This window comes from Passer domesticus, chromosome 7 (genome assembly GCF_036417665.1).
Source record: "Passer domesticus isolate bPasDom1 chromosome 7, bPasDom1.hap1, whole genome shotgun sequence".
Taxonomy (NCBI): domain Eukaryota; kingdom Metazoa; phylum Chordata; class Aves; order Passeriformes; family Passeridae; genus Passer; species Passer domesticus.
The window spans coordinates 53370194-53395034 of NC_087480.1; the positions used below are offsets into that span (position 1 = coordinate 53370194).

Here is a 24841-nt window from a genome sequence, read left to right on the forward strand (position 1 = left end):
ACAGAGGTGCGGTGTCAAATCTCCATCCTCTCTCTCTGCACTACCCACTGCCCCCTCTCCCTGATACTCCTTCCCAAGGCTTCCACTGATTCTTCTCCATCAATGGGAACACCGATCCCAGTCATGCAAGTCAGCAAAAGAAAGATGAAAACTAAGTTTAAAGTCCAACCGTTGAGCTTCAGTGGTAGGATGGAAACCCTCGGAAGATACGGTTGCTTCAGGGAGTTGCATCATTCAGTAGTGAAGCTGCTCTGAGGGACGTTTAACCTCAGTGATTCTGCCATAAGCACTGTCTTTGAATCCAAGAGTGAAGAAGCAGTGTGGTACTTTTTAAGGGCCAAATTCTGAATTTACATGTGAAAGCTTTATTAAATAATGAATACTAAAAGCCATATCAAGGACAAAAATGCTTGCTTCTGTCAAAAGTGATAAATGTGCTCACTAACTGATTTTTACTCATCTGGTTTGCAGTTTACAGTTGTGTTTCTTATACCTGTTAAAACTTGATTATAAATTGTAATGAGTAGAAAGCCACAAAGGATTAACAAACTTTAAATGTTTATAATGAAGATCACTGTGTAGTGTTGCTGGGGGACCATACCCATGTGGTGGTTCATCCAGAGATTACTCATTTTGGGACCAGATGAAATTAATCCTTAAATAATGAAAGCAAATAACACGCATATATGGACTCAGGAAAAAAAATCTGCACTCACTTTCATGCAAGCAATTTATCTATTTCTATTGCTATAGCATACTTAATCTTTTACAGGAAGAAGTTTGCTGTCTTAACATCAGCATTCTCATGAGAATTGAGGTCTGTATATTGAGACATGTATGTACCTCCCCATCACCTCAGGCCAATCAACCTGTGAACAGATTAACCCCTGAAAGGTCAGGCAGTCCTAATCAAAACCTCCAGAACAATGTAGTCCCACTAAAGTTCCAGCATGATTACCAATGGACAAAGCAGTAATGCCTTTCTCATGGTTTCTGACTCCTTTAATGCTTGTTGTGCTATTTTTTCTTACTTTCAGATGCACAATATGCCCACTATGGTCTGCAGGTTGTTCCAGGTTTGTGCCGTAAGCATTCCTTTCCATTCATATGTCTGTGGCCTCATTACTTTTGATTAATTTCTGAGCTTGTCTTTCCAGATGTCAGTTTCTGGAGGTACTGGAATAATAAATTGTCAGGGCCACTCCTTGTTCAGTGCGCACCTGGGTTCCTGTAGCCTTTCTCAACCTTTAGATGTAGGATGCTGCTTAGATTAAAACAATTATGTTTTCCAGGGAAGAGAGGGCATGTCTACTCCCACAGGTGCTGGAAGGATGGAGCTCTTTCCGCACAGCAGTGTAACTGTGTGTTGTGTTCTGCTAAAATAGCTGCCAGACAGGATCAGCTTGTACCTGATTAGCATGGAGCATCAGAGCCCAGTGCAGGCCTCTGTGCAGCCATCCACTCAGACAGGGACACAATAAGAACTTCTATCAACAAAGAGGAGCTGGCAGGCCCTGCAGTGCCAGAGCAGTGAAACTACCCAAACTGGGAGCCAAACTAGCTTTCACATCCATCATTTTGATCACACTATCTCCCATGTATCTTGGTTGGGAATGGGCCCCTGATGTGAAAAACAAATGCCCTGCTGTGTGCAAAAAGAAAGACAAAAAAACTGGACCTGTTTCAGAACATTACCACACATTTGGGTTTCCATGCATTTGAGAATGGTTTTGTGTAAGAGTATCAAAGACTTCCAGAATAAGATAAACTTAGCTGGAATAGTAATGGATTTGGCAACACTGGGCATGTCCCTGGAGCACACAGCAGAGGTAGTCCCTGCATGCCCTCAAAAACCAGCACGTTGGGACACCCCCACACATTCCCTGTGGAGTTCATCACTGCCTGTGCCAAATCCCACTAAATCCTAAATATACCAAACCTCCTACTTACACATGGTACTACCAGAGGCAGAGTCAGAGTGGAGTCCTGGCCATGTGGGGACAATTTAATTTAATATGTGCAGAAAGTCAGCTGACTAGTCAGCAACTGACAAGTTCCATGGGGCATTTATGCACAAGCAGCTGGTGCACAATCATTTTAATGAAAACAACTGCATGTCATTAAATACACAATGCACATATTAGCTTTCCTTGTTTGAATCAAGTTTTTTACCTATTTCAAGGTCAAAATTACCTCTTCTCTGTGTATGTTTTTTTCAATTAGCAGGCCGTTACTGTATGTTTAGATAACCACTGCCTTTTGATGACAAAATGTTTAGTTTTCCCGACCTTTACTCTGTTCTTCCCCTATTACATTAGTGGAGGCTGAGGTTTGTTAAAGTTTTCATATATGAGATTTACATAATTCAGCTATCTTCTTTTCCTTGAGGATTGTGGATTTTCAAATGGATGTGGTTGCCAAGGTCCTCATAAAAATAAATCAAACTCAGCAGTGATTCCTCCCCCTTTATTCTTTCCTTTCCTGCTTCCTGTTATTTATAATTGTTGTCTTATCCTTGCACTTTTCTTCCACTTTCCTTTATTTTGTCAAAAGAGGCTGTGCAATAGAAAAATCTGGTCACATGCATGCCCAAGAGATTAATTGACCTTTGTGCCTTTAAGCCTCCTGAGCAGTTCAAGTCAGAACAGCAAAGACAGAATCTGCAGCAGATTTATCTTTCTGGAAATAAGTAACAGACTCTTCAAAGCCCCACCAGAGGTATCAATTGCCTTGTGTCTGATCTAATCTTACTCTAAGTTCTGAATGTTTATAAATTGTTTCTAAAGATGGAATCCTGGAGTAAAAGTCAAAACGGATTATCTGGTTTTAGTTGTGTTTAAGATGGGGTGCACAGTTGGTTCTCGGTTACAGGCCAAAGTCTGCTCCAGCGGAAGGCTTTGCCTCAGCAGTAGCGGGGCTGTCCCTGCCCAGCAGGGAAAGCAGCTGAACCAGCTTTAATCCCACTGCAGTCCCGAGCAAACAAGGAAATGCATTCCTGGCCATCTGCACGGAGAGGAGCCCCAGCCTTCTCGGAAAGTGCAACTTCTCTGTAGACCTTAGAGCCCAAAAGCTGAAGCAGAACGAGTGCAATCGGTCTTTCACTTTCCCTGGATTCCTGTTATTTAGGCCTGCAAATAAAACTGGGGATATTTGGTCTTGCTACAAGTAGAAATGGCTTCAAAAGGCCGTGATAAACAGCAGTCGGGGAGATGCAGACGCTTCTTGTTGAATTTATGGGCCGGGGTCATCTTTTGTCACTTCCCCCCGTGTGGTGCAGCCCATGGCATTTATCACTCCGGGATAAATTTATCGGTGGGAGCATGGAGGCTGGGCTGCCTGAGCTTCCCGACGGGAACCGGGCCGGGGGGGCACGGACGATCAGCGGGACAAACCCGATGAGAAACAGGAGTGGGTCGGTGCCGGGGCCGGATCAGTCACGGGGAGCGGGTCGGTGCCGGGGAGCCCCAGCGGGGGCAGAGCCGTGAGGGCGGCTCAGCCCCGCTAAAGCCCCACTGTTGGACTTTCACATTTGAACCCGTGCGGCACCCGCGCTGCCCCAGCCCGCGGCCCGCTCCCGGCGGAAGCGGAAGGGCCGGGCGGCAGCAGCGGGAGCAGCAGCCGGAGCCCAGGCTGAATAGCGGCGGCGGTAGCGGCGGTGAGTGCGGGAACGCTGCGGGGCTGCGGGGACACCTTATCAGCCCTGCACCGCCCCCCGAGCCGGGCGGGCCCGCCCTGCGCCGCCCCGATAAGGGGCAGGGGGGCACACTGGGTCCCTCTGGGTGAGCTAAAATGGGGAGGGTTATTCCTGAAGCTGCTCGGTGACAGCGACTTAAGTATTGCTAATATGTACCTATTTGCATATCTATACATATTAATGGCATGCATAGCTATGGCTCCTTTACTGCCGAAAGACTCTGTTGCTTTAGGTTAAAAATGAGCTGTAGCTGTGGGTTGATGAACCGGGGTAGTTTGCATTACTGTGGTTGTTGATACATCATCCCAGCCTTACGCTGTCCTTGAATTACTCTGAGCTTTAATCCCTTTATGTGAATGTAGCAGTAGGTTGGTGATGCTAAGCCATAACCATATTTTACTTGTCCAGAATTGGTTTGCTTTTATGTTTGTTTTTATCTCTGCCCTTCTAAGAAGAGGCTTTCAGCTTTTTAATGAACTGAATAGCATTGTAAGGATGATTCTCCTAAATCCCCTATTTTAGGGAATAATCTGAGTGGAAAGTATTAATTAACATATTTTTTTCCAGTGTCTGCTATTCTGATATGTTCCATTTTTCCAGATGCTACAGTTCAAATCTCTCTGCAGTGTTAATGTCCAATGCTACATGAAGCAACATGGTTCTTAAAAATGTGCTGATGCTAGTTATCGATTAAACGTGTACCTTGTCTTCTGGGCTGAACTCTTACCTTTAAGATGATTGCATAACATGGTTGTGTAAAGTATACAGTTGGTATCTTATTTGCATTGCAGGCCAAAGTGAATCAAAAAGCCTTACATTTTTAGTTGTGTTGCTTGATGCAAGAAGAGGTCTTTATTTAGGCAACTAAATTCAGGTAAACAGCACCCACCTGCATGTAGCTGGCTACAAAATGGCTGTGCAAGCTCAGAGTAGAAGAAAACACTGTTGGCACCATCACCCTCTCTTCTCTGACCTCCTACCCCAATAAAACAGATGTATGCCTGCAGTTTGGTTAACCAGTGATTGTCTTCAGCACCAATTGCTGGACTTAGCTCAGTGCAAATCCAGGGCTATTAGTTCAGTGTAATGATTGTCTTGCACCAGGAGGTGCTGGCCCATTGCAATCCTGACAAAAAAGGCACTCAGACTCTGAGGTATCATCTCAAATGATGTTTTTTAGGGCTAACCCTTTAAAGAAAGAGCAGAGTGTTGATGATTGTGCATCCCTTCAGGTGCTGGGAGCCCCAGCTTGTGCAGCATTGAGCAGATCTCACACAGCACAGTGTGCAGACCCTGCCTATAGCAGGGGTTACCCTGTTTTGGTCATTTGAACTGCTGGGGATTCTTTTACAAGAAAAGACCTTTATTCATCACTTCTGCTGTCAGACAGAAAGGATGCTTGCAGAAGAACTTCCTGCAGTTTTAGACAAAGGCCAGGACGAATAGGTAGCATAATTGCAGGTACAAAGAGTGAGCTACCTGCAGACTCCTGTTACAGGTTGCTGCTGAGCTTATCCTGCAGCTTGTGCATCCCACAGCACCAGGCTGGGCATGAAGTGCAGCACAAGATGAGCTTGGACCTACTCAGGTTAACTGTTAGAGGGATCCCCAGCTCCTTGGTGTACAATGGCCTTCAGGTCTCACTCCAGCTGCTCTTGTATGTCTCTCTGAGAAACAAGTGTGCTATCTGGTGTCTGCTATTAAATCTGCAAAAGTATGGCTTGAGAAGCTAAGCAAGAAATTGAAAACATAAACTCTGTGTCAACACATCCATCAGCTGGGACCTAATTATGTGAGGAAAATGACAACACTGAGAAGGCAGACCTATTTTGGGATAGTATGGTATGTGGATGCTGAACTCTGAAAACATCCATTCCTCCTACATAGTCAGATGTAACTAACATTGCATTCTTCCACTCTTGGTTATTTTTGTTGCTTTTTGTTTTTAAACAAATAATATTCAAGATTTTGGATGCAACAGAGCATGGGAAGTAACTGAAATCAGCTAGCCAACTTTGGAGCTTATCCTGAATGCAGTTTCCTTTTTAACAGTTTGAGCAGAAACATAGATTGTGAGGATGTTGGGACAAGCTGTAAACCCTTCCTTCGTTGATGAAAAAACTGCCATTGTGAGCAGAAAAGGTTGCAGCTTAAAGAATTGCTGCAAAACTCTTTGTTCTTTTTATTCTTTAGGCAAAAATGCCTGCAACGTGCGACTTCGTTACACTCCACACTGGGCAGAAGATGCCTCTCGTAGGACTGGGAACTTGGAAAAGTGACCGTGGCCAAGTAAGCAAGGAACAATAGGATATTGTGCTCTCAACTAGTGTGTGTGTTTGTGCACTTTTTTTGAAGGTCCCAGATCTGAGGCCTGGATCTTTTCTTTGCTTGAGGTATTCTAGTCTTGAGTTCATTGAAGTTGAATGCATGTATGTGTGTATTTTCCTGACTAGGGCCTAAGGCACAAAGACAGCAGATCCTTCCAGAAAGGAAGATCCCTTCAGCCTTGTTAGCCCTGGCCTTGGGCAGTGGAGCTCTGGGACATAAACCCAGAAGAAGATCAGTGGATGGTGTTTCTATAACATGGTGCTGCACTCTTCCACTGGCAAGTCCTCAGGCTGCCAGTCTGAGCAGACACCCCTCTGGCTTAGGCTGATGACTCGGCAGAAAGCATTATTTTGGGAGGCAGAAGCTCAAGTTGTTCTTGTAATAAGTCCTGTTCCAGCAGCCAGCCAATGGTTAGCAGGAAAACAAAGAACTTGCTTGGGTCAGCCTGCTTTCAGAATAAGAAGACTCATGTATCAGTAGACATTCACTCTGCTTCTGAATGCAGGGAATTGGCAAACATCACACTTGGAAACAATTCTCTTGTTACTACAAACAGCCTGTGGGAATGTTTGTGTGCTCCATGGTGTGCCTGCTATTGTAATGCTTCTCCCCTTTGTCTGTCTTTTAGTATCTCTTTCATTTAGTTAAAAAATACAATTTTTTTGGGGAAGAAATTGTATGTACTTCCTGTGAAAGGTAATGTCCAGTGCTTGGTGGAATTCCTAAATGGCATTCAAAGAATTGTGGAATCACAGAACAGTTTGGGTTGGAAAAGACTTTAAAGGCCATTTAGTTCCAATTCCTTGCTGTGGGCAGGGAGACCCTTCCACTAGACCAGGCTGCTCAGAGGTCAATCCACCCTGGCCTCGAACATTTCCAGGGATGGGGCATCCACAGCTCCTCTGGGTTATGCACATCACTGTGCAGTAAATGGATGTCTCACTGCTACTCCTGGGTGAGCTTTATGATGTTGTTGGGAGTATCTTGGATGAATTGTTCTCATGACTGAGAGGGAAAGTTAAAACTTTTCTCAGGACATGCAATTCTCTCATGCCAGCTAGAGGAAAAGGTGGGAAACAAGCTAAGAAAATTAAATCTATTCAGAGCCATTTTACTGTGGGTTTTCCTGTCCAAACAACTGTCAGGACAGTGGATCTGTTGGGAATAGAAGTTGTACTAATGTGGAAGCTGAGTTGGTGTGAGAGCTCAGTCAACCTCTTAAATGAGGAAAATGGTGAATGTGCAGCTTTGCCACTTAAAACATCAAATGACAGCTGAATTAAGTTTGTTAACATGCACAAACTTAATGGATGAATTTCTGTCCACTCAAAACAGTTAAATATGCTTTGTCTAAAGCAAATATCTGAAACTAAACAAACAAAATGTGAATGTGTTGTTTATTCTGTGAACTAATTGTTCTGAGAAATGTGTGGCCTTAGAAAGGAACCAGGACAGATCCTGTTAGTGCATAATTTAAACCTGATTCAGTCGGATTTTGCCATAATCAGCAGTGCTGCTGGCAGCTGAACCACACACAGGATCCACTTATCTTCTCTGGGTTTCCTTGGAAGTCATTGGGAGTCACTTCTTTGGAATATCTGCTATCTTCAAAGACTTCCTTGTAGAATGTACTGAAGGCAAAATCTAGGAAGTGCAGTGAAAAGGGCCAGAGTTACAGAAGTTGCTGCTATTCCTATGGAATAAATGAGTTTCTGCTTACCACTTTTGAAAATTCAGGGGCATAGCAGCAATTTGGCAGTGTCCAGATGATTTACCCTCAAAAAGACATGATGTAGTTCAGGGATAATAACTGCTATTATGAATTAAAGATTAGGGGCCAAAAACCCAGAGAAGCAGAAGAATTAGCATTGATTAAATTTGGTTTAGCTGTTTCTCAAGTAGAGGCTATTTATCAGCAGCTCTTTTGCTCAAGGGCTACATTAGAAGCAAGTGTGAAATGAATGGCTTTTAAATGATTTCAGGTAAATATTTTGCAGATTGTAATTCTTTCCCTTGCCAGGCTTGAGTAATTTCTTTATTACTGCAGTTACTGTTCCTGACTGTAAACAAGCCTTGACCTTGTAGACAGATCTTAGAAGTCCAGTACAAAGGTGTCATTGCAGTCCCAGTTTCCTAGATATTAGTAGGGGGAAAATAATTGAATCTAATTCCATGTTGAAAGGATTTTATAGGATTGGCACCATATAAAATAATAGGATGTTTTGTGTTTAACATGATCAAATGCTAGAAGAGAAATTTGTTTTGCATGTTTCCATAGGAATATGATGGAGGGCTGTTGAATGGAAGGGAGCACAGTACAGAAGTTTATTAACTGGCATCATGAATCAGTTCAAAGAGAAATCCATTCAGACAGGAGTATCAAGAATATCAGTACAGTGGCTTTTTGATATTGCAGCTGGATTAGCTGTAATCCTTTAATGCTTTGTTCTCTTCTCTCAAGTGAGCCATGCTTTCAACCTGGAGGATTGATCCCCACCTGATGAGCAGCCTAACCTGAGTGGCAGAGGCTGGTTCTGTGGGACAGGGAGACACAGGGCTTGTGTTTCTGTGTGAAACCTTGGAAAAGCTGAGAAGAAGTGCACCTCAGAAAACCAGTCAGACAGGGTGTCTTGTGACAGGATTGCAGCTTCGGGGGAGAATGGTTAGTTCTTGAAGTTTGTTAGGCAATACAGAGAATCCTGGTTACGGGCACAAAAAAAACCCCCACTCTTGTTAAGGAAGGGATTTATATTCAACATTTGAAGGATAAGAAGCAAACCCCTTTATTTTAGAGAACACCACCTTTTAAATTGACATTATTTATCTCATGGTGTGAGTTCTTTTTCAGCCAATTTTAGTGCAATATTTAGAAACTGAGATATAGCAACACTTGGGTTCTGGTCACAGTGCATCTGAACATCACGTGCACTGATTATTTGGTTTTTCCCTACTTCCTCTCAGCCAAAGAACTGCTAAAATGTGTCAGCTTTACAGGAAGCAGGGGTGGCTGGTCAGAGCCTTTCCTTTCCCAGTAGTATTGAGCTCTGAAGAGTGGAAATCACTTCATAATGGCTTGAGGCTGTGCACAAGAGGCTCCTGGGTCACTTGAACCGTGTGTTGCCTGGAAGTATAAAGATGGCTTGTTAGTTGTTTAACCTTGTGAGAGGCAAATTGAAGAATTGGAAATCTGGTAATGAATATTATAATTAATGGGGACTTACAGATTGTTTCTGAATCTGCCACTGATATTGTGTTCATCCATCTTCAAAAGAGGGTGGCAAGGCCAAGTCCCTTACTGGGATGTTTAAATGGGATGTAGTTCCTTGGACTTTGCTATAAAGTGAAGGAGAATGAGGATCCAACTGCAAAAGCTGTGTGTTTTGGGGCCAGTCATTTGGAGAAAGGCATGAAACAGCTGATGAGACAGCAGCAACAGCGATGCAAGGTTTGGGAAGGGTGAGTTGTGATGAAAGGGAGAAGCACCTGCAGTTATGTGGTCAAGAGAGATGTGAGAGGAACTGTGCACTTTGCAAATGTGGGAAAAGCCCTCACAAAGGGCAAGTTGTGAATTTCATCTCTGGGAGGAATGGGATGTGGCATCAGGGCCATCTTTGTGAGTCATCTAAAAGACTGAGCAGAAAGATTTCAAAGCATTGGAATAGACTGCCTGTCACAAGAAGGGCTATGACAAATGTGTGTAGGAGTGGTCTGGATTTACTCTGCCCAGCTTGAGGGTAGACTGGACTGGAAGATGTCTAAAGGTCCATTCAGATGTACTTTTAGTAAGACCTAACTTTTTAGTTCTGTGGGGATGGATTGGTGAGTCACACATGAGCTGTGTGACTCAATTTGTCTAATGCAAAGTAAACTCACTAATTGCTCCTTTCATAGCAGTATTGACAGGCTAAACTGAAGAATATATGGAAAGTTTGAAGGATCCTTTGGCTATTTTTACTTCACAACAGCAAATACCAGCAGGCATATGAATCTTCAACTGCCTCTGTGGTGTTTTTGTTCTCTATCCCCTACCATGAAATGGATATACCTCTCTGAAGTTAATCTCAAAAATACAGAACTTCTTGTTAAAAAAGTACTTTTTTAAAAACGTACATCTGTATTTATTATTTTCCCCTCCAAAAATGCCTTTTTTTTTTTTTTTTTTTTTTTTTTTTTGCATGTTTCCTCTCGATTGTTTGCCTTTTGCGTGGAACAGGAGCTCTCAGTTCACACTGAAATGTTTTAGTAGGCTGGAATAGCTTACCCAAATACAGATTATTTTTGTCAGCTCCAAACCTTATTTAAATTATCAGTCCCAGTTCTTCAGTGCCATAAATTTCTCAAAACATGCTGACAAAAAAATACAGCCTCTTGTTGAACTCTTTGCAGAGACATGTTTGGAGTGCTTTATCTCTGTTTTTCTGTGAGTGGTGCCTACTTTCATTTATGGTAAACTTTGTGCCTGTTTGATTAAAAAGAGTATTAATCTGATACAGAAATAGGGGGTTCCAGACACAGAACATGGCTGGTTTTCTGTCCCTCTCCACAAATCTCATCTTTTTGGAGGATAGATACTGAGTCTTAAATGCCCTTACTATGTCTCAAGTGATTTCAGAATTACTCTGCCCTTGATTTTGTGGTGACCTGAGGAATGTCTTTGTCAGGTGAAACAGGGACTGTTCCTGCTAGAGAAAGGAAGGGTTCACTGCTGTAATAGAAGTGCTTTGTCATCCTGGCTAAGGGAAACTGTGCTACACTCCAGTTTTCCTCTCAAAATGCCAAGGAATGTAGTCAGAATATCCTGTGTCTGCTTTTACTGCACTTCTTGACAAGAAAAACAAATCAAATCCACCAGCAGGAGAGAGATCTCCCATTTGATTCTCCATTGCCTTTTTGTAGCATCTGAAAGCAGGACTGTAAATGCCTTTGCTTGGTATTACTAATTTTGTCAGCTTTAAATTTGAAAATGCTGGTACTTTAAGTTTTTAATTTATATGAAAAGTAACAACATTTTCAAATTTACAGTTACTTTGAGTTGTTGATCAAAGTAGCCCTCTAGCCTTTGTGGACATATTTTTTAATCTCATGACAAGAGGGGTGTGATCTCACTTAACATTTATGGCCCTATTGCATCAAGCCTTATACCCAGAGTAATTTACAGTCTCCCACAGTCTTGAGAGACAAGTTAGTGAGGTGCAGTGTATAGAAATCCCTGTACAGATGGGGTGCATTATTCTTTCTGTAGTACTTCAGAAGGACAGATGTAAGAGAGAATGTGTGCTAACTGTCCACTGGAAGTTTAATGAAATAGATTTTACTAAATGGTCATCAGCCTAATGGGAGATAATGATTACACTGGTAACTGTAGTAATTCTTCATTCTTGCGCAATCATTTATAGAAAGTCTTTTGAAAAAAGTTCCTTAGGAGTCCTCACAAAGATGCCATTCTGTGTTTCCTTGTGGTTTCTAGACTTGCTTCATATCTGAGGCCCACATGTGAAGACCACATTTGGTGCTTGTGCTGCATTAGAGCTTTCAAAAGCAGATACAGGTTTGAAGTAAAGTGCCTTGGTTTCCAAAAACCATTCTGGCTTTTGTGTGACAATGTGAAGCAAGAGTTGTGTTGCTGTTGGCAACACCTTCATTGTCAGCAATGTTGAAAGCAGAATGTAAAGTTGTGAGCATCATCAGGAGTATCAGCATGACTTTTGCTGTTGTGCAATTATGAGACAAGAAAGAAAAGTGTTCCATAAAAGAGCATTGTCTTGGTAATTGTGAGTGGTTGAACCAAACCCAGGCTGTGGTGATTCTAGAGTTAGAAGCCAGGCTCTTTCTTTACTGGGCAAGAGGAAATATATTCCAGGTTTGACTGATGTTGATTTGTCACTTTGGGCAGAAAATGTCTTCCTAAGCCATGACTTATTTGAGAACTGCTTCTTATAGGTTATTTTATATTTAAGAAAAGTGTAACAACTGTGGTGAAAAGTAGGGATTTGTTTACTTGGTGCATTCTTGCATGCTGGCCCTGTGTGCACGATCCATTTTCTTGTTCCTCTTGGAGTATCTGCCAGCAGTTTGTGGCACAGTCCTTAACTGGGAAGAGCAGAGACTCCAGATCCTCGTGTTTGAATCTCATGACCTTATACAGGTCTGTGGTTTTTTGGGGGGTGTTCCTCACCAAGTCAAGTAGCGTTTTTGAACTTTTCCCCAGAGGCACATCCCTTTCCAGTGTGTTTATGGTTGCAGGTGAAGGAGGCAGTGAAGCACGCCCTCAGCGTGGGCTATCGCCACATCGACTGCGCAGCCGCCTACAGCAACGAAGCCGAGATCGGGGAGGCCTTCCAGGAGTGCGTGGGGCCCAGCAAGGTAACGGCACAGGAACTGCTCGCGGTGTGCTGTGCCAGCCCGCACAGCTGTCCCCTGTGAGGTTAACAGCTGTGGCTTTTCCTGCTGCTCTACCCCAGCTGTTGGCTGTTTGTCAGGAGAAGGCATGAAGGAGGCCTTTCTCTGCTCTTAGAACCCTCCTGGCTGGCATGGGGATGAAACATTGTCAGGGATATTTGGATGGAAGCTACAGAAAATGCCTGTGGTGGTGGTGGTTTTTTCCTTTTCCTGCTCCTTTTCCCCTAACAAAGTATCCCAGTTTGGATATTTTGGGGTTCTCAGAATCAGTAGTTATAACGTAAAATATTTGTCATGATTTATATGAAAAGTTATCCTGACCTTCCACTCTAGCATGCAATGGGAATAGCCACAGCAAATTTAGTTTTTTGGTTATTGATAAAATATCAACTGTAGGTTTTTGGTTATAGAAAAAGTATAAGTGAGTAAATGTGGTGAATTTTAATTTTTTTTTTAAACAGTTCACGTGAAAGGCTCATAAACGTGACTCCAGAGTCTGCACCTGAGAGTTTGAGGCCTAAGTATAATGTGATGTGGCAGGCATTCCTATGTATGAGCTGAGGTGGAACCTTAAATTTATTCCCTGAAGGGGCCAAAAGGATAATCTGTACAGCTCACAGCCCATGGAAAGGAAGTTTTCATGTTCTTGCTTTCCTGCTGCGCTTGCCTTGGCTTCAGGGCAATCTCTTTGTCATTTGTTTGAGAGAGGCTGTTTTCAGCTTGCCCCAAGGATTCCTCCCTGCTAGGTGTGGTAACAATGGGAAGCATTTTGTTCAGTTCATATTAGCTAGCTAATTTAGAACTAAAATTTGAATCAAAATTTTTTTTTTAAGAATTTTTAAATATCTTCCTTTTAAACACAACATCCTTGTGTGAAACACAGAAATAATTGAATGGTTGGAAGAGAAAAACTAAGGAATTAATCGTTCCAAATTCTCCAAAACAGATTTGAGTGAAGTTTGTCAGACATGAGACACTGAGAAGCGTGCTTTCTGATGGAATTCTCTGCTTTGTTTTGCCCAGTTTTGATCTCCCTTTTGTATTTTATACTTTCTAGATAACCAGTTCTTAGTGTGTTCCTTCCACAGCCTAGAAGCTCCAATGCAGAGGTTTGGGGAATCTCCTGATTATTTTCCCACGCTTTTTTTACAAGAAGCAATCTTGGTTTATAGCATGTGATGAGTAAAGTAAGTTAGCTGGTTGAGCCTGGAATATGTGAATTGTTAAATGGAAATTTGAAAATTTACATATGAATAAGCTGAGTAATCTTTCTTTTGGCCACATCACACTTAGTAATGGCTTTAACCCTTGAATTGGAAAGTTTGGAAGAGTGAGTATGTGGAAAGGAATTTTGTTATTTTTCAAAACTTCTAATTGCTAAAGTATTTGATATACTTTAAAACTTGCACTGTATGTATTTCTCTGGCTCTTCTCCATACAGTATGTTTTTGAAATGTTTAATTTGTAGGTTCCATATAAAAAAAAATAAAAAAACCCCATAATAAACCACAAAACTTCATTTGTTCTCTTTGTTTTAAAACTAATTGGGGAATTGTTGCAATTCTCTTTCTGAACTTGCTCCAGTATATTATGCTCTCCTTCCTTTCTTGAAGGTTATTAAAAGGGAGGACCTGTTTGTAACATCAAAGCTCTGGAATACCAAGCACCACCCTGAAGATGTAGAGCCAGCACTGAGGAAAACACTTGGAGATATGAAACTGGATTACCTGGACCTGTACCTCATGCACTGGCCTCATGCCTTTGAGTAAGTTCTAGATGCAAAGGGCACAGAATGCAGAAACGCCAGTTTTACATAAGTGGCTCGTTATATCCTGAGGATGTTCTTTCTGAGCTGTGAGTTTCTTCCTGTTTATGCTGCCTGCAAGGTGTTTTTTGGTATTTAAAGTTGAAAACAGTTTAGTGTCTTCATCTAGGCACTGGGGAAGTGTAGCAGTTATTCTTGGTTCTGCCATTGGCCTACCTGGTAACCTTGAAAAAATACCAGCACTGCTTTTGCCTTCGTTGTACTGATCTGTGCAATGGGAATTAAGTGCTTCATAAAGACAACACTTTTCACTTGTGGCTATTAACTGTACTGGAGTGGACAGACACATGCAGTATCATGGTGGTATCTGTATGAGGTGGGAGGGAATTGACTTCTTATGACACAAATTGCAGTAATTCCATGATTTGAGGAAGTAAGAGACAAGAAAGCTTTCCAGCTAAGTGTTAAATGCACTTATCCTACAATCCCATGAGAAGCACAGTTCCATACTCTATTTCCTTGTAGATGTGGAAGTGGTTGTTTCCCCACCCAACTACAATCAACAAAAAGGCAGGAGGAATAAATCTCCTTGCCAAAGGTTTGCATGGAGTCTTCACTCAAGCCCTTTCAGTTTAAGGGGCCTCTGCTCTGCAAATCTGAGAATGGTTTTTCTCCTTCTTGTCATATGAACTGAATTTTACAAATGTTATACACTAATGATAAGATGAAATATGCTCAAAGTATAAATATATTCCTCAGCATAACAGAATGAGGAAGTGTTTTTAACTAGAACTGGTCTGGAGGAAGAGCTGATAAAAATTCCCTCTGTTGTGCAACAGGTTTGCTTTTCATTTGCTTGAAAAAAACCAACCCATCAAACATGGCTTTGATAATAACACATAAGACAAATAATAATGTACGTTTAGATGTTTAGATAGTATTGATATTTAAATTTATATTATCTTGTGACACTGTTGACAAAACTGACTGTCTAATAAAGCAGTTTAATTTCTTTTCTTATTGGGAATGGCATACTCTGCAGTTTTCCATTATTTCTACGTAACTGTTTTAATGCATGGTTATTTATAATGTCTGTTGCATTGGGAGGCTAAGCTAAGGAATGTTATTTACAGAAAAATTAAAACAGACTTCCAGATGAAAATCACAGTGCCTTTAGGTCTTGAAAATTACTCTCACTTGATACAGTACTCTTGACATATGAAGCTGCTCTTCTGACTTGGGAGCTCATAAGGCTTTCAGAGTAATTTTTGGTTCTAGATTTGCCAGTGAGATGAAGAACCATCTCCCCTTTTCCCCAGGTACTGCCATTTCTCACACCATTCACTGCTTAGCTAGAGCACTTTAAGAGTCTCATTGCTGAGCTAGCAGAGTCCTGTGGTGATTATGGAGCAAGGCTCTTCCAGGGGGATTGCTGGTACCTTCCCAGCATGGACTGCACACAGACCAGCCACAGGTTCTCACCCCTGTAGGGGTGTCACGTGCACAGCTGGGTACTTTGTGTCTGTTTGGGGCTTTTTTGTTTTGTTTTTTTTCTTTAATGTGTTGTTGATATGACTAATTGGAAGAAAACACAACCAACCTATAAAGAACATGTATATGTTAAGACTTCTGGGAGAATCTGTGCTTGTATTGAGTAGTGACACAGCTACAGAATCCAGAGGGAGTGGGAAGGCCAGTATTCTTTGAATACAGTTTCTCCTAGATAGCTCTTAAACCCAGATCCCTTTGGTAGCAACTCCAAGCTGCCCTGTGACTTGCTGCTCCATAAATCAGCTGTTTTATGGGGATCAAAGTGTGCAAAGAGCTGCTGCTGTGTGTACAGTGGTTTATCAGTTCTGTGCAGTCACTGCTGTATAGGTGGGTACTTCAAAGTGCTGTGTAACAACTTCATGTAGGAACAACTGTCTTGTGTAACACCTGCTTATAGGCTAAGTCATGTAATGGAATTGAACAGATTCATTCAATTCATTCAGTTTGTACTCTGTCCTTCAGACTATGTAGAAACTTTTAAGGCTACTGTGAGGAAGGTTTCTTTGAGTGAAGAACTAAAATAATTTGGTGCATGTACTTACACTTCACCTTTGATGCTGTAGGCGAGGGGACAATCTCTTCCCAAAGAATCCTGACAACACGATGCGTTATGACTACATCGATTACAAGGAAACCTGGAAGGCCATGGAGAAACTGGTGGAGAAAGGTCTTGTGAAAGCCATTGGGCTGTCAAACTTCAACAGCCGTCAGATCGATGATGTGCTAAGTGTGGCTACTGTGAAGCCAGCTGTGCTCCAGGTAAGGTGGATAAAGGAGACAAATACCTTTCCTGTTTGTCCACAAGAGTGAAGAATTTGCAAAGCAATGTCATGTGTTTAGCACAAGAGGTGCAGCTTCTTATTTGCAGGGAAGAATATAGCCAGCTCTGCAGGAGCAGGCACACAGAGGCTGTCTTCCCAGGCAGATTGGAAAGGAGGCCATATTCTGTGGGCATTTATACTTGCTTAGAACATGTCTGTGGAAGAGTTAATCTCCCATGTGAGGAACAATTTAGTCTGTAAAAAGGAAAGATTGTGAGGGAGTAACTTGAATCCCTACTGCATAGAAGTTCTTTGCTTGTTGGATGATCTGTTTAGTACCAAGGGAAAATCCAGCACCAAGCTGAGGTGATCTGTTCTTTGTTTCCCATAAGCTTAGCCTACCAGACACTTCTTTCTCCTGGTAGTGACTTGAGTTACTAAGGTTAACTTAAACCTTATCCTCATAAGGTTTTCTGGAATCTGGAATGTACTCCTGTGATATGTTTGGTTCTTTTGTGCTTGACTTCCTGTTTGTTTCATTGTATGGTGATATCTGTCCTGCAGCCACTCATTGTGGGTCATTTTAACAGGTGGAATGCCATCCTTACCTAGCTCAGAACGAGCTGATTGCTCACTGCCAGAAGCGAGGACTGGTGGTCACTGCCTACAGTCCCCTTGGCTCTCCGGATCGCATGTGGAAACACCCGGATGAGCCTGTGCTGCTAGAGGAACCTGGCGTCAAAAAAATTGCTGAAAAATACAGCAAGTCACCTGCACAGATCCTCCTCAGGTACAGAATAATTGTGAGAGAGGTGGTGTTTGGGACCCAGCCTTCAGTGAAGCAAAACATACAAGCTAGAAGGAATCCACTTAAAGTGTGTCAGGGAGGGGTTAAAATCACAGGGAGTGTCAAAAGCAAACCCCACTTGGTGCTTGTTTTACAAACTGGTAGAGTTGGTCCTGCCTTAGGGCAGGTAGGCTAGATCAGAAGGGTCCATTCAGGGCCTGGATCCACGTCTGAGATAGTTCACATGGACTGTGGCCATGTCTGGGACAGCACCTTTTCTGCTGGGAAATAGCAATAGGACAATTAAGGCAGCAGTTTATCACATCTGAGTGCTGCCCACTGAATTTGCATCTGGCTGGTTCCCTGAAGCCTCCAGTGCTTGCTGCTGCATTCAGGTGGGCTCCCAGGAAGAGGGGCTGAGGAAAATACTTGCCTCCTTTGCACTGAAGAACTGTTTGCTGTTTTGTTTTTATATAGCCAGGTACTGGATATTAGAAAACAAGGTGACTGAGTGATACCCAGAATGTGATCAGCACCTTGTAAACTAAAATTGGATTTCTATCCTCATTCTTCTTGACTGGTTTTGTATCCATCAGTGTCACTACCACAGTCTTGGGCAGTAGCATGTTACCCAGAGAGCTGAATGTGTTCAAGATTTTGTGCTCAAGCCACTAGACAGGCACTTCAGGGATCTGGGTTTTCATTTAGTTTCTGAGTGGTTGTCAGATTAGAACTTGGTTGAAATGCCTAAGTATGTTTTTCTGACCATTTCTTGGATTTTTGGCATAAAACAGTTGAAACCTGGGTGCTTGTTCCAAGGCATTAACATTTTCCCCTCTCTGATTCAGTTGTTACTGTTTTGCTTGAGCTTGGATATACCAGGTCCTAATACAACACAGGGCTGTGTCACTCCTGTGGAGATTTTTATTTCACAGAAGTGGCATCTCTGCTGCCAGAGATTATTACTCAACCAAAAGAAATACTTATTGTCCCTGGATTGCACGCACAGACAAATCTCTCACCTCCTCTTGCAGATGGCAAGTGCAGCGTAAAGTGGTTGTCATTCCCAAGAGTGTCACTCCTGCTCGCATTCAGCAGAATCTGCAGGTAAGCTGAAATGGAGGAGAGGAGTTTCAGAAATGCCCTTTTCATGTGAGTAATTGCTGTGCTGTCCTACAACTTGCAGAGCAGCAAGCTGAGGCACTTGGTTCATACTTGTTCATCGATGTATGCACACGCTGGGGAGGGAGGGTAAAGATGGTTTTTGAAAACAAAGGATGTGTTTTAAGCAACTCAGTGTGTGTGTGCAATGTGCACATGCACAGTCTTGTTATCAGAAGGTAAAGAATGTACTTTGTAGAGGTCTAAATGAAAAATCTGTACTTAAGTTTTTTTGAGACACAAATTTATTGAAATAGGGAGTCTTTTAACTATGCTCAGTGACTCTTATTTATGAGTAGTAGTTGCTCTATCCTGCAAGTGAGGGCTGGTGACTACCTCTCCAGCAAACTGCCATTCTGGTGATGCTGAAGGAGTAGGTGTGGTTCACTTCTGCTCTGAAGTAGACTTCAGAAATTATTTGAAAACCCTGACTTTAAATAATCTTGAGGGATGTTTCTGAATCACCTCCTTGGATCTTTTTTCATAAAGATTGCCTGGTTACATACTTGTTTTGAAGTAAGGAGTTGTTCATGTAACTGTTACTCCCATTAATCCAAAATCTGTCATGTAGTGTGCTACTAGAAATCTCAACAAATTCCAATAAATTCTGCAGTTGCTTGAGGTTTAGATCTACATGGAAACAGAATATTTATTGAATAGGCAGCACTTACTGTGAGAAACAGTCCCAGTGCTTTCTACCTTAGTGGCAGAGCACTGTGCAGTACCAGTGTAAGCTTAGAGCTGGAAGCTGTGTGAACAGCTCAGACTTTAACCCTTTGCTTTGGTGATTGTTGTGAGTTTCATTGCAATTTCATATTTATTAGTATAAAACAAACTGATGACAACCTATGGTTATTGAGTAAAGCCTCTGGTTTTTGTTCTCAGGTGTTTGACTTCAGCCTCACAGAAGAGGAGATGAGCCACATTGGAAGCCTGAACAAAAACTGGCGTTACATTGTGCCAATGATTACGGTAAATTTCTTGTTTTTCTAATAGTTTTCATTATGTGCATATGGCCACCACTTGGGATTTTTACAGTTTTATTTCTTTAGTTCCCATCAGAACTATTTACTCATAAGAACACTGCATCTTCTTAGGGTATCTAAGATGAAAGAATTTTTCAAAAGCTGGGTACAGAAAAGGCAGCTTGTTGAAAGCTTTTGTCCTCTTGTTTTGGACATTGGCTCTCTCTTGAGTTCTCATTACTGACTCCCATGGGTCTTTAAGTCAGAGTCCCATCTTCAAATCTCACCAAACTCCTGCTGATTTGTTCTTCTCAAGTCCAAGCAGGCTAAACTCCCTGGCATTCCTCTAGAAGTACTCCTTGTGCCAGCTGTCTCTTTGTACCATAAACCTCGAAGATCAGACTCAGGATGCTGCTGCTTCTCCACATCCATGGTGGAAGTCACATCAGGGAATTTGTCCCCTCCCCTCTGCTGCATGTCCCCCTTTTCAGAATCTGTTGTAATGACTTTCTCCAGTGTAAGGAGTTTGGATTAGGCTGTTCTATTTTTCTTCCCAAATCCATTAGCTGCAGCATCTTTTAGCATCAGACCCTTACCTCATGTGCTGGCAGATGCCAGTTTGTTTTTAGAGAAGCCTCTGCCTTGTAAGCATTGAAATCCTCTTGGTCTTTCCTTTATTGCATTAAAGGACCTAAACTTGTTCCTTTTCCCTCATTGCAAAATTTCAAGTCAGTGCCTTATCTCCTGACCTTATAGTGTTTCTCATTTCTTCTTGTCCTGCTTCTGAGGTTACAACAGAAAGCTGTTGCCATTCCCTGGTGCATCACTGGCCAGGATATGGCAACTTTAACAAGTTGCTGTGATGAAACTGAAGTGATTTATCCCTTCTCTGCCATGTACAGATACAGCAAATCTCAGCAAATTTGGGAGCTGTGAGGCATAGCCTGGCCTTTTCAGTGCTTTGCCTGTAAATTATCCTTCAGTAGTGGCTGCTGGCTGTAGGAATTCCTTGGTGAAAGCTTTTCTCCAGGATTTATCAGTGTGGGTTTTTCAAATACTTGAGAGTGTATCAGTGACCAGCCCACGTTAGAGAAGGAGCTGTGGATGTGTGGGAATGATTGTCTCATATCAAGGGTAGATATGTGTTACAGCCTTCACTGTTTGTCATGCTTACATGAGCCTCAAGGCCATCCTTTAAACTGTACGTGTGCATAAATATAAACCCTCACATCCCTGCAGCCAAAATTGTCTCAGTGTTTATGGATCAGGAGCCTGTACACCAAACAAGCAGCTTAGCTGCTGATCTGTGTGAACGGGCTAGTGACAAGCACACCTGCTGCTGACAATGTGTTTCTTTCAAGTGTTTTGCTACTCATGCTGCAAACAAAGTTGTTTTGTTAATGAAACTGCAAAATACATTTCAATGTAGCTGGGCTTGAACGATCCAGGGATAATTCATGTGCTTTTGTTACCTGGGAGACCTGATCAGATCACAGGGGTTCACAAAGGAGAGATGAAATACAGTTCAAAGTGGCAGCCCATCCAGCTTGAGAAAGGTGCATGTGATGCAGCTGGGCTTCAAAGATATTGCCATAGTGTCAGATAACGAGACAGGAAGAAGGCAGATGAGCGGAGTTAAATCACAGCTCTGTAGCTCTAAGATCTCTAATGGAACCTTTTGTCTCCTGCCCATCCCTTCTGGGCTTATTGGAAACAATTTTCATCAACTGTGAATTAAAATTCCTGTCTAACCTTTCATGCCTATCTCCATTATGAATCTTAGTGTCTGGATTTCAAAGAGTGATATGACAGTGACAAGAGAGCTCCTATTGTAATTGATGAGACAGCTCTTCTTGGCCTTATTTCATTGATCTATAGCAAGTTCTTAAAATTGTGCCACTCTTCCTCACTGTGTGTGTTTAAAGTTTGAGGGGAGGATATTACATTGCATGTAGACAATTAAAGTTGCTTTATACTTTTAACTGTTTATTATCTGGATAGAGTTTGGAAGTTACCTTGCACCAATCTGAAATCCAAACTTTTGGAAACATATAATTGGCCAAGGAATATACTCAAGTGAAACGTAAATGACTGTCAAGCCAGGAGAGGAGGAATGTAGTGAGCACATCATGATCTCTTTTTAAAAGTTAGCTACTGTTGACCTGCAGGTGTGTTCACTGCTGATTTTATCCCCCTCTTTTCTCACGTTCCTGAAGTAGACTGGAATCAGTGATGTGAAACATTGCTTCTGGCAGCTGCTGTCTTGGCCTGCTGTGAACAAGAATTCTTGCCTGTCCTGTGTGGACAGATATGCAGGGGGACAGAACTGGAGGGGAGAGTGCAGAATATGAATTCTAGGAACATGAGGAAGCTGTTGGCTTTCAAGAGAACTTGAGGAAACCTGAAGCGACTGTGACACTTCTGTCCTGTTGTAAGGATTGCCATCAGCTCACAGCCTCATTGCAGGTCTGGTTTAATCGGAGCGTTAGTCAAAGGGACACAGTAACATCTTCGTTCTGTGCTCTGCAGTGCCCCCAGGTGACTCCTTTCATTTCAACAGCTCCTTGCAGGAATTCCAGTCGCTTTGAAATGCAGGTTTTATATTCAAAGCTAATGGGACACTTGCTAGTGGATACTTGGTTTGGAAGTCCCTGTGATTTCCTCTGTGCCCATAACATTTTGAGTGATCACTACCATCACGTTTTTATGTATAAAAACCAAGGATTTCTCTAATATAACTTTTATTGAGGCATTAGTTGTTTAACTTAAGTTTTGGCTGGATGGTGCTCGCCTGACACGTGGGGAGGGAGGTGTGTGCTCTGGGCCAGTGCTGCACCCAGACTTGCCCAAAAGTTACAGATGAGCTTTTATCTCAGCCACACAAGTTGGGGTGTTGCAATGGACTTGGTGCCACAGAAATGCAAGCTGTCCATCTGAATGCTTTGAGGTGGGATGTAGGAACTGAGACTTCTGCGTGGCCATGTCTGGTTTGGGGCCAGCCCAAGCCTCTGGTTATCTGTGAATATTGGTTTCAGTGCTCCCATTTCACAGCTGGACAAGTTGGCCTTCTGTGGGAACGTTCCTAAAAGGAGTTCAGTGACACTGTCAGTGGCCCAGTACATGACCCTGAGCAAGCCTCTCAATGTGTTTCATCTTACCCATCTCTAACGTTGGCAGCCCAGCAGTTCTCTAGGATGGAAATGTGGACAAAGGCTCCAACTGCAATAAAGTGTTTGAAGTGTGCATGTTACAGCACTTACTCAGTAACACCTACACGGCACAAGGCTTGTAACTATCCTCACTCTAATTCTTCAGCTCTCTGCAGCTTGAGAGACTCTTGCTCTAGGCCACAGAAGTCTGTCTTTTCTTTCAAGAAAGGCTAAGAGGACCTGGAAGTAGAGGGAAGAGCTCTTGTTTAAGCTGAAAAATGTACTCCGAGACTTTTGGGATACAAAGTTTTAGAAATCTAAATCATGTTTCACTTGAAACTGTGAGTAAGAGTGGATTTTATCTTTCTGACTTGAGTCTGTCTGGTTCATTTCACAGGTGGATGGAAAGCTAGTAGCCAGAGATGCTGGACACCCGCACTACCCCTTCAATGACCCCTATTAACTGCGGGAAAATAAGGTGTTACAGTAATGCTCCAGTAATTGCCTTCACACAAAGTAATTGTTGCCACGATTTTCATACAATGTACTACTTCTAATCGACCTCCTGCCTGGAGATCCCGTAGCTGCTGTTTCAAAGTTGGTGGATTTATTACAATGACTGCAAGCTGGCTGCTGGAGGCATCAGATCTTTTGGAGATTAGATAAAGAGTGAGGAGTCTAAGTCAAGTTCCAGACACATCGTTATCAGACAAGGGCATTACTTTGAGTAATTACTTTGGTTACTGCTGTGAAACGGTTTTGAAATCTTCAGTTGCTACCATGATGAGGGGAAAAAAAGAAGGGTGAAAGTGTGAAAGTTTTTTAAGGCTAAAGAATTGCTCAGCCATCAACTTTGATCTCTTTTATTACCAATTTTTTACGCAGGGAATAAAGTGAAAGGTGCTCCAATTGCACTATGTCCATAAACCATCCATTAAAACCCAAGTAATCAGCCGTGGGACCTAGAGTTGTCAATTTTCTCTTTCTTTTAATTTGCCTGTAGATTTGAGCAGAATAAAGCAGACCCTGGAGCAGGCCTTCAGGGCAATCCCCTGTCTTGCTTGTCACAGTGCTGGGTTTCAGCTCTGACAGCAGCTCTGATCCTATCACAAAAGCCACAAGAACTTTGCAGCAAGTCTTGCAGAAAAACATCCTGCTTTTCCCATGAAGCTGTCCAGTGTTTCTTTACCAAAGATGTCCATTTTGAGTTCTGGAAGGTCACAAAATTAGTTCCTAATTGTACAGTAAGACCAAAGACCTTTCAGAGCTCCCAATGTTTTAATGGTTCATTTTTGGCTACTGCCAAAAAATGTCTTTGGTTGATGCTTAGGAGAGCTGCTCCTGTCTCCTGCTGGTAACTCGGGGTGACTCATTTGCCTTTTGTGCCTGTTTTCCTGCTTGCCATGCCTGTGTTCCCCTGGCAGGGACTGATTTGCTGAGTGCTGATGCACCCTTGGGCTGGAACTCCAGCTCTAAGCACAGTTTTCTTTTGTGTCTCCTAATGAATTGGCTGAGCACAAAGGGCATGAGGTGTTGGTACCTACCTGTGGTGACACTTTCTGTGGCCTTAGAAACATCAACACTTTATTTTGGTCCTCTCTACCTGTTAAATAGGAATAATTTTTTTCCCCACAGTAATTAGAATTGCTATTGGATTGCTATTTTCCTGTAGCAAGCAATTAGAAAAATAGTCTTGTATATCAAGTAGTTCAAAAGTTAAGGAATTAGACGCTTTAATTTGGATACCCTCATTTGCAATAGGCCTTTAGCAGATCTATGAATTCATTTTGAGTGTAAAGCCTTCTCAGGTAATTCCTGCCCTGGGCCTCACAGTGTGCAGCTGAACTGCAAAAAAAAGAGTGACACCAATTTATCACTCCTTGTAAACCGCAGGCAAAATTTCAGGAACTTCTGTTCCTTCGTAAAATGTTTCCTAATTCCTGATGAATTTGCCTCAGTGGAGGAAGCCATTGCACCTCATTTAGGATTCTTTAGTAGACTGGACATTTTCTCCTAAGGAAAATTAAATTCTTGTTGGTTTCTTTAATTATTCCACTCAACATGGTGACTTTGAACACGGTTCTTGTTGCAATTCTGCCAAGGACAGTGGCTTTTCTTGCTTGTTTCACTTGCATGTTTGCTTGTTTAAATAAATTCTGTACTCATTGTATGACTTTGAGACTTTTTCCCTCCCTCTTATCAAGGCCCCAATTAACTTTCTCTAGTTATTTCTCTGAGCGAGAGTACCTAATTGAGCTGGGAGAATTCCCAAGAAAAGCAC

At 42.3% G+C, this 24841-nt stretch overlaps 1 protein-coding gene and 1 long non-coding RNA gene across 3 annotated transcripts; one reads left to right on the plus strand and one right to left on the minus strand.

The window, feature by feature from the left end:
* Nucleotides 1-3543: 3543 nt before the first annotated feature.
* On the plus strand, nt 3544-24730 carry AKR1A1 (aldo-keto reductase family 1 member A1). Of its 2 annotated transcripts, XM_064428737.1 has the most exons (9): nt 3544-3655; nt 5888-5983; nt 12266-12385; nt 14035-14186; nt 16301-16496; nt 17089-17288; nt 18320-18392; nt 19332-19418; nt 22958-24730. In XM_064428737.1, exons 2-9 carry the CDS (start codon nt 5894-5896, stop codon nt 23021-23023), a joined length of 984 nt encoding a protein of 327 aa, XP_064284807.1. In that variant the 5' UTR covers nt 3544-3655; nt 5888-5893; the 3' UTR covers nt 23024-24730. The 2 variants fall into 2 exon arrangements, with proteins under 2 accessions (XP_064284807.1, XP_064284808.1); XM_064428738.1 differs by lacking the exons at nt 3544-3655; nt 5888-5983; nt 12266-12385 and adding an exon at nt 13585-13608.
* LOC135305252 (uncharacterized) lies at nt 4910-22959 on the minus strand. Its single transcript, XR_010366479.1, has 2 exons — nt 18308-22959; nt 4910-7666 (listed from the first exon to the last, which is right to left on the minus strand). It is a non-coding gene; the product is annotated as an uncharacterized LOC135305252 (long non-coding RNA).
* Nucleotides 24731-24841: the final 111 nt, after the last annotated feature.